Source organism: Neophocaena asiaeorientalis, unplaced genomic scaffold (assembly GCF_003031525.2).
Source record: "Neophocaena asiaeorientalis asiaeorientalis breed wild unplaced genomic scaffold, Neophocaena_asiaeorientalis_V1.1 scaffold43, whole genome shotgun sequence".
Lineage (NCBI taxonomy): Eukaryota > Metazoa > Chordata > Mammalia > Artiodactyla > Phocoenidae > Neophocaena > Neophocaena asiaeorientalis.
Genome location: NW_020173674.1, coordinates 1,269,360 through 1,283,245, shown reverse-complemented (window position 1 = coordinate 1,283,245; position 13,886 = coordinate 1,269,360). Strand labels below are relative to the sequence as shown.

The 13,886-nt window shown below is 65.9% G+C and overlaps 2 protein-coding genes across 2 annotated transcripts in view; both read right to left on the bottom strand.

Moving 5' to 3' along the window:
- TNNI2 (troponin I2, fast skeletal type) overlaps positions 1 to 607 on the bottom strand; it is a 1,354-nt gene extending 747 nt beyond the window's left edge. The window contains exons 1-2 of the mRNA XM_024749132.1: positions 482 to 607; positions 340 to 369 (exon numbers count right to left, since the gene is read on the bottom strand). Of these exons, the coding sequence (XP_024604900.1) occupies positions 340 to 369; positions 482 to 607 (156 nt within the window). The remainder of the gene's footprint in view (positions 1 to 339; positions 370 to 481) is intronic.
- Positions 608 to 2,374: 1,767 nt separating this feature from the next.
- Positions 2,375 to 5,226, bottom strand: SYT8 (synaptotagmin 8). Its single transcript, XM_024749131.1, is given in 10 exon segments — positions 2,375 to 2,551; positions 2,554 to 2,692; positions 2,794 to 2,927; positions 3,022 to 3,147; positions 3,231 to 3,345; positions 3,429 to 3,596; positions 3,721 to 3,820; positions 4,195 to 4,321; positions 4,324 to 4,359; positions 4,475 to 5,226. Coding segments are annotated over 10 exon segments (1,122 nt in total). The 5' UTR covers positions 4,569 to 5,226; the 3' UTR covers positions 2,375 to 2,468.
- Positions 5,227 to 13,886: the final 8,660 nt, after the last annotated feature.

Genomic DNA, 13,886 nt, shown 5'->3' with positions numbered 1-13,886 from the left:
TCAGTGTCTCCGTTGGGGGAGGTGGGGGTGCGGTGAGGCATTTTCACAGAAGGGGGAGGGCTGGGCGGCCTCCCTGGGCCTTGGGACTCCGACCTCTGCCCTCTCCTGAGTTGGGGGGTCCCACCCCCTCCGTGTTTCACCCCCTAGCAGGTACTCACCTCGTCACTGTCCCAGGGGGGCAGGTGGGGGTGGGGGGAGAGAGAAGAGAGGTTAGGGCCCTGCCACAGGGCTGTGTGATGGGGCGGGCGGGAGGTGGCCTGGCGGGGAGATGCGGAGACCCTCGCCCATTGGGGAGTGGGGTGGGCAGCAGGGGCACCGGGCTTGGGGGGCTACACTTACTCGCCCATCTTGAGGTCCTGGGCTTAGAGCCTGTGGGAGGGAAAGGGGAGGGGTGTTAGGGCCCCGGCCCAGGACCCCAGCTCTGGGGGTGCAGCACCTCGCCCCACACATTAACCCCCCCGCAGCCCCGCCCAGCCCCCACCTCCTTGGGGTTCACTTCTTGGAATTCCCCGGGGGAGGGGAGGAGTAAGAGGAAAGTGTTCCCAAAATGTCCCAGGCGGGCCTGGAGTTGCTGCAGCTGTCCCCGAGGGAGGGGCTGTCCGGCCATCGCAGGTGCCGCGGGAGCGACCAGTTATTTTTAGCTCTGCTCTTTCAGCTTCTGCCCCAAGTGCATATAAGAAACGACCCGCCAGTTGGGCCTGGGGTCCCTCAATCCGTAAAACCCCCTTCCCGTGTCCCAGAGGTGAGGCCTGGCCGTCGGGGTGCTGCCCGGGGCCCCTTCGCCACCCCAGCCTGCCTCTGGATGCATCTCCCTCTCGCCCCCTGCTCCGTGGAAGACCCCCAGAGAGGCTGCTGGTGGCGGCCCTGGCCCCCAGGCCCCCGCCCCGGGAAGTCTTCCTGCAAGCGAGCTCCAGCAGTGCCTGTCCCGGCCTCCGGGCCGGCCTCACCTCGCGTCCGGGCGGCAGCGCTGGGGAGTTGGGCTGGTGGGCCCAGGGGGAGGGGTATAAATGGCCTCCCCCAGGCTGGGCCCCTGCTCAGAAAGGGCATGGAGCCCTCCTCAGACCAATGGGGGCACAGGGACCTCCCCACCTGCCCAGGCTGCCTGGCCCGGCCCAGCCGCGTGCCGCCATCCAGGGGGGGGGCGGTGATGAGGTTGGGTTGGTCTATTTAGGGCTCAGTGATGACTTCGAGATGCCTCCCTTGTATCTTACAAGGAGCCTGAGGACAGGACGACGGCCTCGTCAGCCGTGGCGCACAGCTCAGGGGTCAGCCAAGGGGTCACTCCGGCCCGGCCCCACCTGTTCTGAGTCAGGATCCACACTGCTTTCCTCGGCTTCCCCAGGGCTCCGGGCCCCTCGGGGAACAGCAGCTGCCTCGCACTCTGCTTCTTATTGCCCCCTCCAACCCAGCAGGCGTCTCGGGCATGAGCTGGCCTTGTCCTCCTGTCCCCAAGCTGGCCCGGGGCAAGGCCGGACCCCCAAACACGGCCTCTGGGGCCTGAGGCAGTGGCCAGGGTCTGTGGGGCAGGGCTTCCCTCCATGGGCGTGATCCCAGCTTCCCACCCAGGAGCAGGATGGGGGGTGCCTGGACGGACGTGCAGCCTTGCCTGGACCACCCTGCCCGCGGGCCAGCTCCCTGCACAGCTCAGAACACATCCTTCAAACCCAGGATTTCGGCGCCACCCACCTGGGAACCTCTCCCTGACCCGAGGGGGCCTGGGGCCCGCCTGGCTGCCCCAGGCAGGCCCGGCACTGCCCTTCTCACCCCGGTCCAGGCCTGCGCCCCCTGCCCGGGCCCCCACCCAGCAGAGGCATCCGGATAACCATGACTTGGCACCCTCTGAGCTGGGGTGCATGGCCCCAGCCCTGCCGGCTTCTCGGGCCATGGGGAGGGTCAGGGAGAGCTAAAGCCGTCCAGATGTGTGGGGATTAGAGCTGCTTTCCGGGCCAGGCTGAGCCCCCAAAGGCCTGGGGCGGCTTCTGAAGGCATCTACTGCCCCCTGCTGCTCATGAAGGGGACGCCCCACAGTCACCATCTGGAGGGTTTGGGGACCCCTCGGGCGCTGGGGCGGTCCCTGTGATTGGGTTCCTCTCTGTCCACTGTCACCATCCCCCAAGTATCTCCCACTTGCCCACTGTGTCCCCAGGGGCCCGTCCCTCACTTCAGCTGCTACCGATGGGGAGGGCTTCCCATCTCCCAGTATCGTCCCCCTTGGGCCAGGAAGGGCCCCTTCACCCTCACTCAGGGGTCAGGCATGGGTCAGAGCCCTCAGGGCCTGGCTGAGCCTGGAGAGGAGACCCTCTCCTTGTCCTTGGCGATGTCGGTGGAGCCCCTGACCCTGCTGTGTCCACGGGGCTCAGGAAGGACTCACAGCTATGGGTGAGAAGGCGTTTATTATGGTGGGCCCCCAGGGCAGCCTGCACGGGACCCGTGGCCCAGCCCAGGGAGACCGAGGGCCGGGGCTGCTTTCAGGAGCCAGGCAAGGGCAGGCGCAGGTGGGGCTGCAAGGCCAGGGCCCGGTCCACCTCCCTGGCCGGCTGCAGGCGGTGCTGGGCCGACAGGCATGGGCCAGCATGTCTGCCCAGTGCTGTAGGGGTTGACCAGAGGCCCAGGCGCCCAGCAGAACCTTGCTCACGGGCTTGGCCTGGAACTGAGGGCCCCAGGCCCAGACGGCCAGCACCAGAGCCACACTCTGGGTAGAGGCAGGCAGAGGTGCGGTGGGAGGGGGAGAAAGATAGACGTCAGTTTGGCCCTGAGCGAGGTTCCACCCTCCCCCTCATCCAGGCAGCCCACCTGGATCTGGCTGAAAGGCACAAGGAAGGTGAAGGTCTCGTTGAAGTAAGGGGTGGCCATGCCCTTCCTGGCAGATGTCTTTCTCTTCTTCCACTTCCTCTGGCTCGGCACAAGCTGGACCTTCACATAGGGCTCTGGGCAAGTGAAAGGAGTCATAGGACATCCCAGGTCTGAGGGCTGAGCACAGGGTTCCCTCCATCCATGTGGAGGGGCAGGTCCGGCTCTCGCCTGCCAGAACCAGGCTCAGGCCTCGGGCCTCCAGCACGACCACGGTCAGCCGGCCCGAGCCGGGCACGTACTGGAGCGAGAAGCATACGTCCCCCAACTGCTTGGGCTGCGGGCAGCAAGAAGGGCCTCAGCTTCCCCGCCGGGCACACCGGGCAGGGCGGGACTGGAGCCCGGGGGTCAGCAGGCTCACCTCGCCGTGCTGGGCGGGCCCAGGGGGTGCCAGAGCTCCAGGACGGGCTGCGGATCCACGGTGCCCAGCGGCAGCTCGTGCTGGGAGAAGAGCTTGTAGTCTAAAATCTGCACCCGCAGGGCGGTCTGGGGCAGCTCCACGGGGGGGACATGTGGGGAGGGGTGTGAGCGGCCCCCACTGCCCAGCCCAGGCCCCTGGCCACCCAGCCTCGACTCACGTGGAAGGAGCAGGTCTCTTCGAACGTGGGGCAGAGGGTACCACGGTGCACCTTCGTCTCGTGCCTGCACCCGGCCTCATGGGAGAGGCTGACGCGGGCGTAGGGGTCCGCCGTGCCGCCTGGGCCCCGGGGCCTCAGGTCCGCTGCCTGCCTGAGGCCCACCTTGATCTAGGAGCCAGGGGGTGTTTCAGCCAGGGCCCCCTTCCTGGTCAGCCCCGCACCACCCAGCACCCAGTGCCCACTCTTCCCCCATCGCCCCTCCAAAATCCCGCACGTCCTCGGGGCCCCTCACCTCCTGGCTTCCAAAGTCGTACTCCACGGACAGCTGCAGGCACTCCCACTACTGGGGCCCCCCAGGGCCAGGCTCCACCTTATCCACATCTGGCTGCACCCGGGTGGTATCACAGGGGCTGGCGACAGGTGCTGCTGGGACCGTGCCCCCATCAGAGCCCCGGCGTCCCAGGCAGCGGGTCCATGATGGGTCAAACCTCCAGGCCAGGGCACCAGAAGGGCTCACATCCCAGCTCAGCTCCGCGGGACCGGCCGTAACTGCCCCGAGTCCACCCCTCTGCCACTGCCCTCCTCCAGAACTGCTGTGGCTCCCGCAGCCCACGCCCTCCCTCACCTTGTTCATCGCCTCGCCAGCCAGGTGGCCCCCCCGCCTCCGCTCTGGGCAGACCAGACCATGCTGGGGGCTGAGCTCGCCCCCGAGCCTGGACCTTGGGCTGCCTCCCGGCACTGGCCCAGCTGGTGCCCGCTTCTCACCAGGTGCGTGTTGATGGTGCTGCGGGCACTGCCCAGGCCCACGGCCTCCTCGTCTCTGGGCTCCTTCCTGTGGCGGCCGCAGCAGCAGCAGAAGACGGCACAGAGCAGGCAGGAAACAACGAGGACGCAGCCACGACCGCGGTGGCTATGAGCACCCAGCGGAGCCCTGGGGGCGGGGCGGGGGGAGCACAGAGATGGGCCTGAGAGGCATCCATGGACAGCGGCTGCCACCCGCCCAGCCAGGCCATCCCCACTCCCCTTCCAGAGGTCCCAAAACTCACAGGGGATCCGGGCGACCAGGTCCGGAATGAGCCCGGGTAGAGCCGTGGAGCCCGCCGGGGCCCGGGCGCTGTGGGGGCCTGGGGGGCGACTCATCTCCTCTCACTGCTGGCCTGGAGCAAGTGGCCGGGGCAGCCAGGTCACTTGTGAGGGTGGCCCCTTGGGCCCCTGCCTACCTTCCCATCTGCCCAGCAGAAGCCAGCTCAGTCTGCCTGGGCAAGGAGGCAGCCCGGGGCGGCCGGGGCGAGGGCTCTGAATGGTCCCGATGGTAGGGGGGGCGCTGGGCCTTGGCCAAGGTGCGGGCTGAGCTGCTGCAGGCCTGGCCTCCTACCACGTCCCCTAGCGCCCAGCCAGGCGGGCCAGGCCTCGCAGAGGAGACCTCTGTCTCCTCCCCGCAGGGCCTCTCCCTCCAGGAAGACCCCTCCCTCCTGACCTCTCTCCCTGGACCCCGGGCCCTCCTGGGGGTTGCCGCTGGGGTCCCATCCCGGCACCCCCACCCCGACCTCGGGCCCACCATGGTTTGCCACTGACATAGGTGGAGAGTGTTTACATGTGGGGTCCCGGCCCTGGAGCAACTGGGAGCCTGGGGATGGAGGCCCTGAGGGGTAGGGGCTCTGCTAGGGTCATGGGGGACGGGAGGGTTGAGGAGTGGGGTCGGCTGCCTGTGGAAATTCCGTGCAAGCAAGTCCGGGCTGAAGGTGCATTCCTGGCGCCCGGGGAGGACGGTGAGGTGGGGGCAGGCAGGGGCGGGTGTAGCTGGGAGCAGCCAGAACATTCCTGCCTACTACCTGCCCCGCTGCCCTTCAGAGCTCCGCCTGCTTGCTCGGGGTGGGAAGGAGGGTGGGCCCGGCTCGGCTGCACCCCGGGGCCCCCGGAGGAGCGCGCCTGGCAAGGACCCGCTCAGCCTGCACGCTGGGACCCCGGGCCCACGGCTAGTCTCTGTGGCTCAGCCTCCCCCGGCCGCCCTTCTTCCCAGGAGCGCGGGCAGCCAGGTCACAAGGACCAAGCCCGGGCCCCAGTCCAGGAATAACCAGGCACCAGAGCCCGATTCCTGCCCCTCTGCGCTCCCTGCCCACCCGCATGCCAGCGTGGGGAGGGACCGAAGCAGCCCCACCGTGATCTCAGAGACCCCACCCCAGCCCCCGTGCACACAGCATAAATGCCCCACTGCCAGCACCAAGCCAACCTGCTTGCAGGAGGGACCACAGCTCAAAGCAGGGGGCCCAGGCCCCAGCTCGGCCTCCCCTTCCCTCGCAAACGCGCGTGTCTTGTCCCCCTGAGGTCTTTGGAGGAAAAGCCATCTGAGGCTCGCAGCAGGGCAGAGGCCAGGCCGGGGGCGTCCACACACGCAATGAAGGGACGTCAAGGCGGCCTGTGCACCAGCCCTGGCTCAGAAGGAAGGCCCGGCTTGCTCTACTGCCTGCTGCAGCCGACTTAAAGTTCTAACCATTTGGAACTAGAGGCTGTACGTTTCCTGCCTGGGCCCCACAAATTATGGAGCGGGTTCTGGCTGGGGGGCCACCGGGCGAGGCCCCTGTGGTGCGGTGGGGTGCACTCAGGGGACTCACAGGTGTCTCAGCCGCCCCTCTGGCCACTGCCCACCCTCCTCCCAAGGACACTCCCAGGTCAGCTGGTAGAGCGCCCCTGGTGGCGGCTGGTGGCATGGGCTGGCCTGAGAAGCGACGGTGCGCAGGGGTCCCTGGAGCATCCCAGAGGTCAGGGCAGAGAGGCCCGGCTGCCCCTGTGGGATTGAAAGCCCATCTTCATTTGTTGAAATGTCAGTCTAGGTGTGCTCTGGAATTAAAATAGCTTCAGTCGAGATTCTTACGGTTGAGAATGTGGGGTCAGTTGTCATTTCTCTTCACAGAACTTCCATCTGTGCATGCACGCACGTGTGCACACCTGTACCTGCGTGTGCTTGCGCGTGCACGCCTCTGCATGCGTGTGTGTATACATGTGTGGGCATGTGTGTGCCTCTCCCCGCACCCCTGCTCGGTTAGTGTCCTGTTCTTGGCTTGGCTGGGGTGCAGTGGGCATCGAGTCACAGGAATTTGGTGCTGCTGGCTTGGCGGGATTCCCAGGCCAGCCTGGTGAAGGTTGAGCCCCAGAAACACAGGGGGTGCCTGGGAGCTGACCCGAGAGGACCCTGGATCCCTAGGCATACCAGCCACAAGCAATGGGGGGCCCTGAAGCCTGGGGAGGTGCGGGGTCCCTCAGGACTGCCCTGTCCCCGTGGTGGTGAGGGTTCCGGCTGGCACACCGCCACCAGGTGGCGCCGTCTGCCCCACTGGCCCCAGCTACGCCACCGTCCAGCCTCCAGGCCCCGGCTCCTGGAGGAAACTTGCAGGAGCCCCCCCCACCCCCACCCCCGGCAGGCAGGTGCCCCAGGGGCAGCCCTCCAGGTCCTGTGAGGGCTGCCCGGTTCTCCCTGTCCCCGTGCCATGCCTCTGGAAGCTCTCCTGGCCTGGGCCACCCCTGGGTGGGACCTCCTGTGCCCACCCCTCAGACGGCAGGAGGTCCCTCCTGGGGTCTACTTTCTGTGGGCCAGCTGGGGAAAAACCTCCAGGTGCTAAGGCTGCTCTTCCCAGGAAAGGGGGACAGGCATCCTTCCTAAATGGAGCCCCAGTCCCCAGCCACCTCCTCCGGGGCTCCCTCCCACCTGCTCCACTCTCGCTTTGGGCAGGACGGCCTCCTTCTCACCCCCTCCCACCCCCTGCCCATCCTACTTGGCCTTGGAGACCTGAGTGAGCTCCACCTCTCCAGGAAGCCCTCCCTGCTCACTCCGGGCCCTGGCCCTCCGACCTGCCGACCTGCCGACCTGCCGGAGTTATGCTGGATTCCACCCTGCACCCTCCCCAGTCAGGAATGCCAGCTCTCCCAGGGGGAGGGCCTTCCCTGTCAGCTGGGTACCTATCAAAGCAGTGCTGACTGACCCCTTCCCCCTTTGGTCTAACTGGAATTTTTTATGCTTTGATAGGACCAAGTTTCTTGGGGCCTCCCTCTGAAAGAGCAAGATGACCCCAAGTGTTGGGGTTGGCAGCCCCCCGCAGGTGTCACACACTCTCACCTGACGCCTGCACTTCCTGTGCCCCCACCCTGGCCTCCAGGCCTTCCTCCCCGGACACTGGGCACTGGATCCCGTGCTCGGAGCCTGTGGCTTTGCTTGGCCTCTAGTGACCAGGGAAACTCTCCTTGGTGGGGGGAGAGGGGGGGCAGGGCTTCGGGCCATCAGGAGTCGGGGAACTCCCTTGGGAGGAGGGCCCCTCCCGAGACCGGAGCACCCAGCGTCTCGGCCCAGGGACCCCCTGCAGGGGTCCCCTGGGACTGGGGCATCTGGAGCCCTCCTAGAGGCCTTAGCAGAGGAGGTACTGGCCCATCTGAGCTGACCTTTGGGTGAAGCAGAGGGAGGGAGGTGGGGCTGGACTCGGTTCGTGAAGGTTCTACACCCCAAGGAGGGGGGAGGTGTTCCGAGTCACAGGGACATCTGGGTTTGGAGGGGCCCAGCTCTGAGTGGCCCACCCAGGTCAGGGTGTCTCTCCAAACCCATTATCAACGGACGGCCCGCGCGGAGTGGGTTAATGCCTAGCCAGCCTGCAGGACTCGTCGGGCAGGACTTCCGGGAGACTCAGCCCAGGTTGAGGTTGCTTTGGGGACGTGACAGGTGGGATGTGCGCGCGTGCTGGTCACGCGTGGCTCTGGGGACGCGTGTTCCCCTAAAAAGGGCCTGGGTCCCTCTGCTCATTCCACCCAGACACGGGGGTTTAGAAGAGGCAGCTAAACAGTCCTGGGACGCAGAGGAGGCCTGTGGCAGGGCAGCGGGCATGCAGGCTCCCGTGCTGCGGGAGCGAGGTGCGTGGGTGGGCGTGATGGGGGCGCACGGGCGGCAGGATCCAGCCCGCAGCGCGTTTGCCCTGCATGCGACTCTCCCCAGCCTGACTGTGTAGGGCCTTTGTGCCTTTCCCCAGATCCGGGCGCCTCCGTGGCGAGACGGGCGTCTGAGGTTCCAGGGCAGGAAGGGGAAAACCAAACAGAGCTGGCAGCCCCAGGCCAGCCCTGCGGCCCCCGAGACGGCGGCTTGGCAGCCAAGAGCCACATGGAGACCCTGGCGGGGCTCCTGGACAGGGATGCTTCCTTTGAGGTTGCTTGGGGAATGTTTGAGGTTGGAACTCATGGCAGTCGCCGGCTTGGGGGAGCCGGGAGCTGCTGGCAAGGAACCGTGAGACGTGCTGGGACGGCACGCGTGCACCCTGCCCGCGCTGACCCGGCTGCCACATCCCGCTCAGCTGGGGCGCCCTGTGTAGCGGGGCCCGGGCCGAGGACGGGAGCGGGCGCTCGGCCTGCCACAGTCTCCGAGGACTGGGGCACCCCATGCCCACTCACTGGGTCCCAGCCTGTGCGTGCCTCAGGCTCACCGTGCCCTCTTCATCCGAGCACCTGTGCCCCATCGTTGGAGTGTTGGGGGACCTGTACACATCATGTGGACTTCTGAGGAGCCTGCGCCCTGTCACCCGTGTGAGCACCCTCCTCTGAGCGTCGGCATCGCAGTGCTGGTTCCCTGAGCTTCTCTCCATCTTCCGGAGGTCTGCCTGGTGGCTGCGAGTCTGGATCTCCATGGGATGCAAATCCCTCTTCTTGGAGTATCTGCGTGAATTATACCCCATTCACCTGGAGACTGGGGGAACACATACCCCATCGTCTGGCTGCACGTGTAGTGTGTAAGCCATTCACCAGCACTCACGTCAGAGACCTGGGGTTCTCCGTGACCCAGGCCTCAGGGTCCCTCCTGGGGCCGCTTGCACCCTCCCCGCTTTGACTGCCTCTCCCAAGGGCCTCTGGGACCCTGCTGGCCGGGACCTGGTTCCTCTGCACCTTTGGGTGCACCCATTCACCTTCTCTTGCGGTATCTATTCATCGGGGCATCCCTGCTGTCAGAGCATCTTTTCCCCACTCCTGCGGATACCTGGAGACACACCTGACCATCTGAACTTCCGGCAGCCTCTCGCCTCGTACCCAAGGTGCCGGGGGCATGCTCCCCGCTAGTCTGGACACCAGGACTCTGTTCTGTGGTCACCTGGTTCCTGGAAAGTCTGTACCCATTTGTGGGGCTCCTGGGTGCTGAATGCCCCCTGACACGTCTCACATAGGCCTGAGTGCCAGGTCAGGGCCCGCGGCCTCGCTGCTGTGGTTTTGGTGAATCCCGTTCATCCTTGTCTCTGGCTCTATGTGTTATTCATTCCCAAGCTGGGCACCTGCAGCCCTACGGCCAGGTGTCTGGGGCTGTACCTATGCTTCCCAAGAGCTGGACCCCCACCCAACACATGTCTGGGTCCTACCCCATGAGTCTGGGTGTGTGGGTCCTGTACCCCACTAGTGGAGTATCTGGGTCCTGTACCCCAATAGTTGGAGTGTCTGGGTCCAGTACCCCAATAGTTGGAGTGTCTGAGACCTGTGCCCCATTAATTGGAGTGTCTGGGTCCTATACCTCCCATTAGTCTAAGTGTCTGGGTCCTATACCCCAATAATTGGACTGTGTCCTGTACCCCCATTAGTCTAAGTGCCTGGGTCCAGTACCCCAATAGTTGGAGTGTCTGGGTTCTGTACCCATTAGTGTGAATGTCTGGATCCTGGACCCCAATATTTGGAGTATCAGGGTCCTCTAACCCACTAGTGGAGTGTCTGAGGCCCCGTACCCCACTCTGCTCGGGAGTTGAATTGCCCAGTCCACAACCCCTTAAGATGCCTAGGGACACCTCAGTGACCGAGTCCTTGCAGGCTCTGTTCGTGGGGCCCTGGGGCGTGTACCCCATTCCCTGGAGAATGAGGGTGGCTTCCTCGTCATCCAGTCTTTGCCTTCTGTCACCCTGATGATCTATGCCCATCTGACTGAGAAACTGGGGGCGTGGCCCCCCACTTGTCTGGGCATCAGGGCAACGTGGACACAGCATCTGAGTTTCTGGGGGCCAGGGGTCCCAGGTACTGGAACCCTGGCCGAGACAGCCCAGCCCCATGAGACGAGCTGAGTCCCACTCCTCCACGTGAGGGTCTGGGGGCCCAGTCTCAGAATCTCAGATGGTGCCGCTGGCACCCCACCCCCCGAATTCTGTGTATGCAGGTCCTCAGGGGGGCTGGTAACTCCCTGTCTCTGCACCCAGCTCACCTGAGGCCGACGACTCTAACCTCATTCATCTGAATAGATGGGGCCAGGCACCCATCACCCTCAGCTCTGGAGTCCCCGCTTTCGTCTGTTTTGAGTCCAGACCGCTCGCCCCCCACCCTCTGGGTCTAGCTGCAGTCTGTACCCTTTCCCCGTAAAGCCTCAGGCCCCAGGAACCCATGGCTCCGTTGTAAGGTCCTGGTCCACGGTTTTCTGAGTATCTGGGCAGCCTGTACCCCACTCCTCTGGTCACCACGGTGACAAGGACTCCAGCTGTCAACCTGACAGGTACCCTGCCCCCCAGTTTCCAGGGCCTCTGTGCGGTCCACCCCCCATCCTCCAGGCATCGGCGTGCCCCACCCTTCAGAGTGTCGGGCTACGGGCACCCTCCAGTTCCCACATTCTCTTCTCTAGTTGCCTGAATCCCATTCATCACGGTCCTGAGCGGCCTACACCCCACCACCTGCCGCTCACGTAGGCCCACATCCCGGGTCTCGGGCCCCTGGTGGCCGGTTCCAAGTTCCACCGCATCTTTGGATGCCCGGTGCCCGTTCATGGGTGTCTGGGCCTCTGTGAGTCTATCCGTCCTCGCCCCGACGTCTCCACTGGGCTCACGTGGGACTCCAGGCAGGCTGCTCCTTGCCGTGCAAGCGTCCAAGGGTCCTAGACCCCTTCCTTGGGTGTCTGAAGTCTCCCCGATCCCTGGAGCATCTGAAGGATGTGAACCCCGTTCATGGAAGGCTCTGGGTCCTTGCACACCTGTGACGATGAATAGCCAATGCCTCGTACCGCACCCCCCCACACCCCCCGCTTCCAAGTCCCCGGGATGCCCTTTGACTGTGAATGTCAGCGCTCACCTGGTTTTCTGGGCCTTGCAGCCTGCACCCCACTCCTGAGTGCCTGAGTCATGTGTGCCCTTGAGTCTGAGTTTTGGGGTGCTCTGTTCTCCATTCATTGGGGATCTTAGCAGTAGAGACCCTTGGTGGCTTACATCCCACACCTCACGTAGGCCCGCGTCCCAGGTCTCGGGCCCCCCGTGGCCAGTTCCAAGTTCCACTGCGTCTTTGGACTCCTGGTGCCCATTCACGGGTGTCTGGGCCTCTGTGAGCCCATTCATCCTCACCCCGGCGTCTCTGTGCCCTATTCATGCGTGGCTCTGGGCAGGCTGAACCCTGTCCGCCCACGTCTCCAAGACAGTCTGTGCTTTGTCACCCCAGTTCCAGGAACAGCTGCCGTGCAGCCAGGAGGCACATTCCGGGGTTTGGCTGAAAGCCAACGCAAACCCCAGGATTGCTGGCACTAGCGGCGAGTGGGGGCAGGGCTGGGGAATGACCCGGGGCGGGGTCGCACATGTAGAGGGGAGACTGGGGACCCTCGGTTTGGGAGCAGGCGATCAAAGCCTTCCCTACACGGTGCGTGTCCTGGACAGGCTGCCAACGGCTGAGCGCACATTCCAGACCCCTCCACCGTGCCTGGCGGTTCCTGCCCAGGCGGCCCTGCAGCCCACCCGCCGGCTGCCCGGCCAGGAAGGGTGGGGGCATCCTGGCTGAAAGACAATCCACCTCAGCTTGGGGCAGGGTCCCAGGGTCCCAGGCCAGAGTGGGGAGCAGAGGCGGGTAGAGTGGAATGCCACCTCTGGTGGCTGCAGACCCCTGTCCCCCTGCCATGACGCCCACCAGGGGCTGGCTGACTACCTCGCCACCTCGGTTCTATGAAAGCCCCCGGGGGAAGGGCCCCTGGCTCCAGCGCCCCTTCCCCGTCAGACTCTGGCTGGGGCTGGCTCCACTGTCCCCCACCTCGTATCAGGATGTGAGGTTGTGCGAATGTGACCACTTCCTGCCCAGGGGGTTCCTGGGGGTCAGGGAGCACCGCAGCTTCCCAGAAGTCCCTGTGGGTGCGGGGACCTGAGCCCTGCCCTCTAGGGCCCCGTGCGAGGGGCCCAGTCCAGGCTCTCGAGGGTGGGATGGAAGGCTGTGCAGGCTCTCCGCCTGTGAAGGGGGCTGTCCAGGCTCTCCAGGTGGGGGGCTGGTGTATTCTCTGGGAGTGCCTTCCGGGCAGGGTTCCCTCTCTCGGGATCCAGAGGTCCGGGCGTCCCCCCGGGTTGAAGGGCCCCTGGCTCCCCCGACCCCTGCCGTCCAGGCCAGTTCTGCTCTCCGTGGGGCCGCTCACTTGGAGCTCAGGGACCAGCTGCCAGCCTTCCAGCCCCGCCCCTCCGCAGGCTCCTCAGGGCTGCCCTGGGCCCACCGGGCTTTCTGGCTAGATGCACGGGAGCCCCTTTCAAGCAGGCCTGGGGGGTTGGTGGGGGCATCCGAGGCTTCCCTGCATGTTGGCCGGCGGGTGGGCCACACTGAACCCGGCCTGGTGGGCACCACAGGCCCGGACGCCAGGGCCTGGGCCATGCTCTGTGAGTGCAGGTGGGGCCCAGGCGGGTGTGCGATGCGTCACTGCCAGGGACAGCTCTGTAGCCAGTGGCCCTCTTCTCGGTCACGTCTCGGGTCCCTGGGCTGCTGGGAGGCACCTGCCACACGGGCACAGCGGCTAGGGGCCCCCGAGCCTGAGGGGACTGGACATCTCTCTGTGGGGACCCCACCACGTCATGAGGACTCACAACAGAGAATTAGGGCACAGCTGGGCCGCCCAGCGGTCCCCTGCTCCCACCCCAGTCCCCCCGCAGCTCCAGAGAGGCCATCCGAACCAGGTCTGGGGGCTCGCGGCCACCCGGAAGCCTGCTGCACGCCCCTCCCGTCCCCACTTGGGTTTGAGGGGCCCGTGAGGCTGCTGTGAGGTCCCTGCCCTCTCTTCCCGAGTGCAGCTGGTCTCTGCAGGACCCTGACCAGGCCCCCTGCTCCTTCTACAGGTGACTGAGTTACGCCCTGGACCACCTAGGATCCGCTCCCTGCAGGTGCCCTCTCGTGGGCCTTTCTCGGCCTTCTAGGCGGTCACCCCCAGGGCCACGAGTGGCCTGAGAGGACTGAACGGCCCATCAGCGACTTCGCCTGGGAGGCCAGAGTGGCAGGCCCGGGCCGAGGTGGCCGGGTGGTCCGGCAGAGCCAAGATCAGCCGGTTCCAAGCTCCCCCTGCTGTCCGCTGGCCGCTCCTGGAGGAGGCCTGACCTCCTGCTCCGGGGACCCCGGGCTCCCTCCCGCCGCCTGGCTCCACCCGCCTGCCTCCTGCCCAGCCCCTTGCCAGCCGCCCTGACAGGCGTTTGGGCGCCCCCTTCCGTACACAGGCCTCGTGTTGGGCCCCCTCCACGCGCGGTC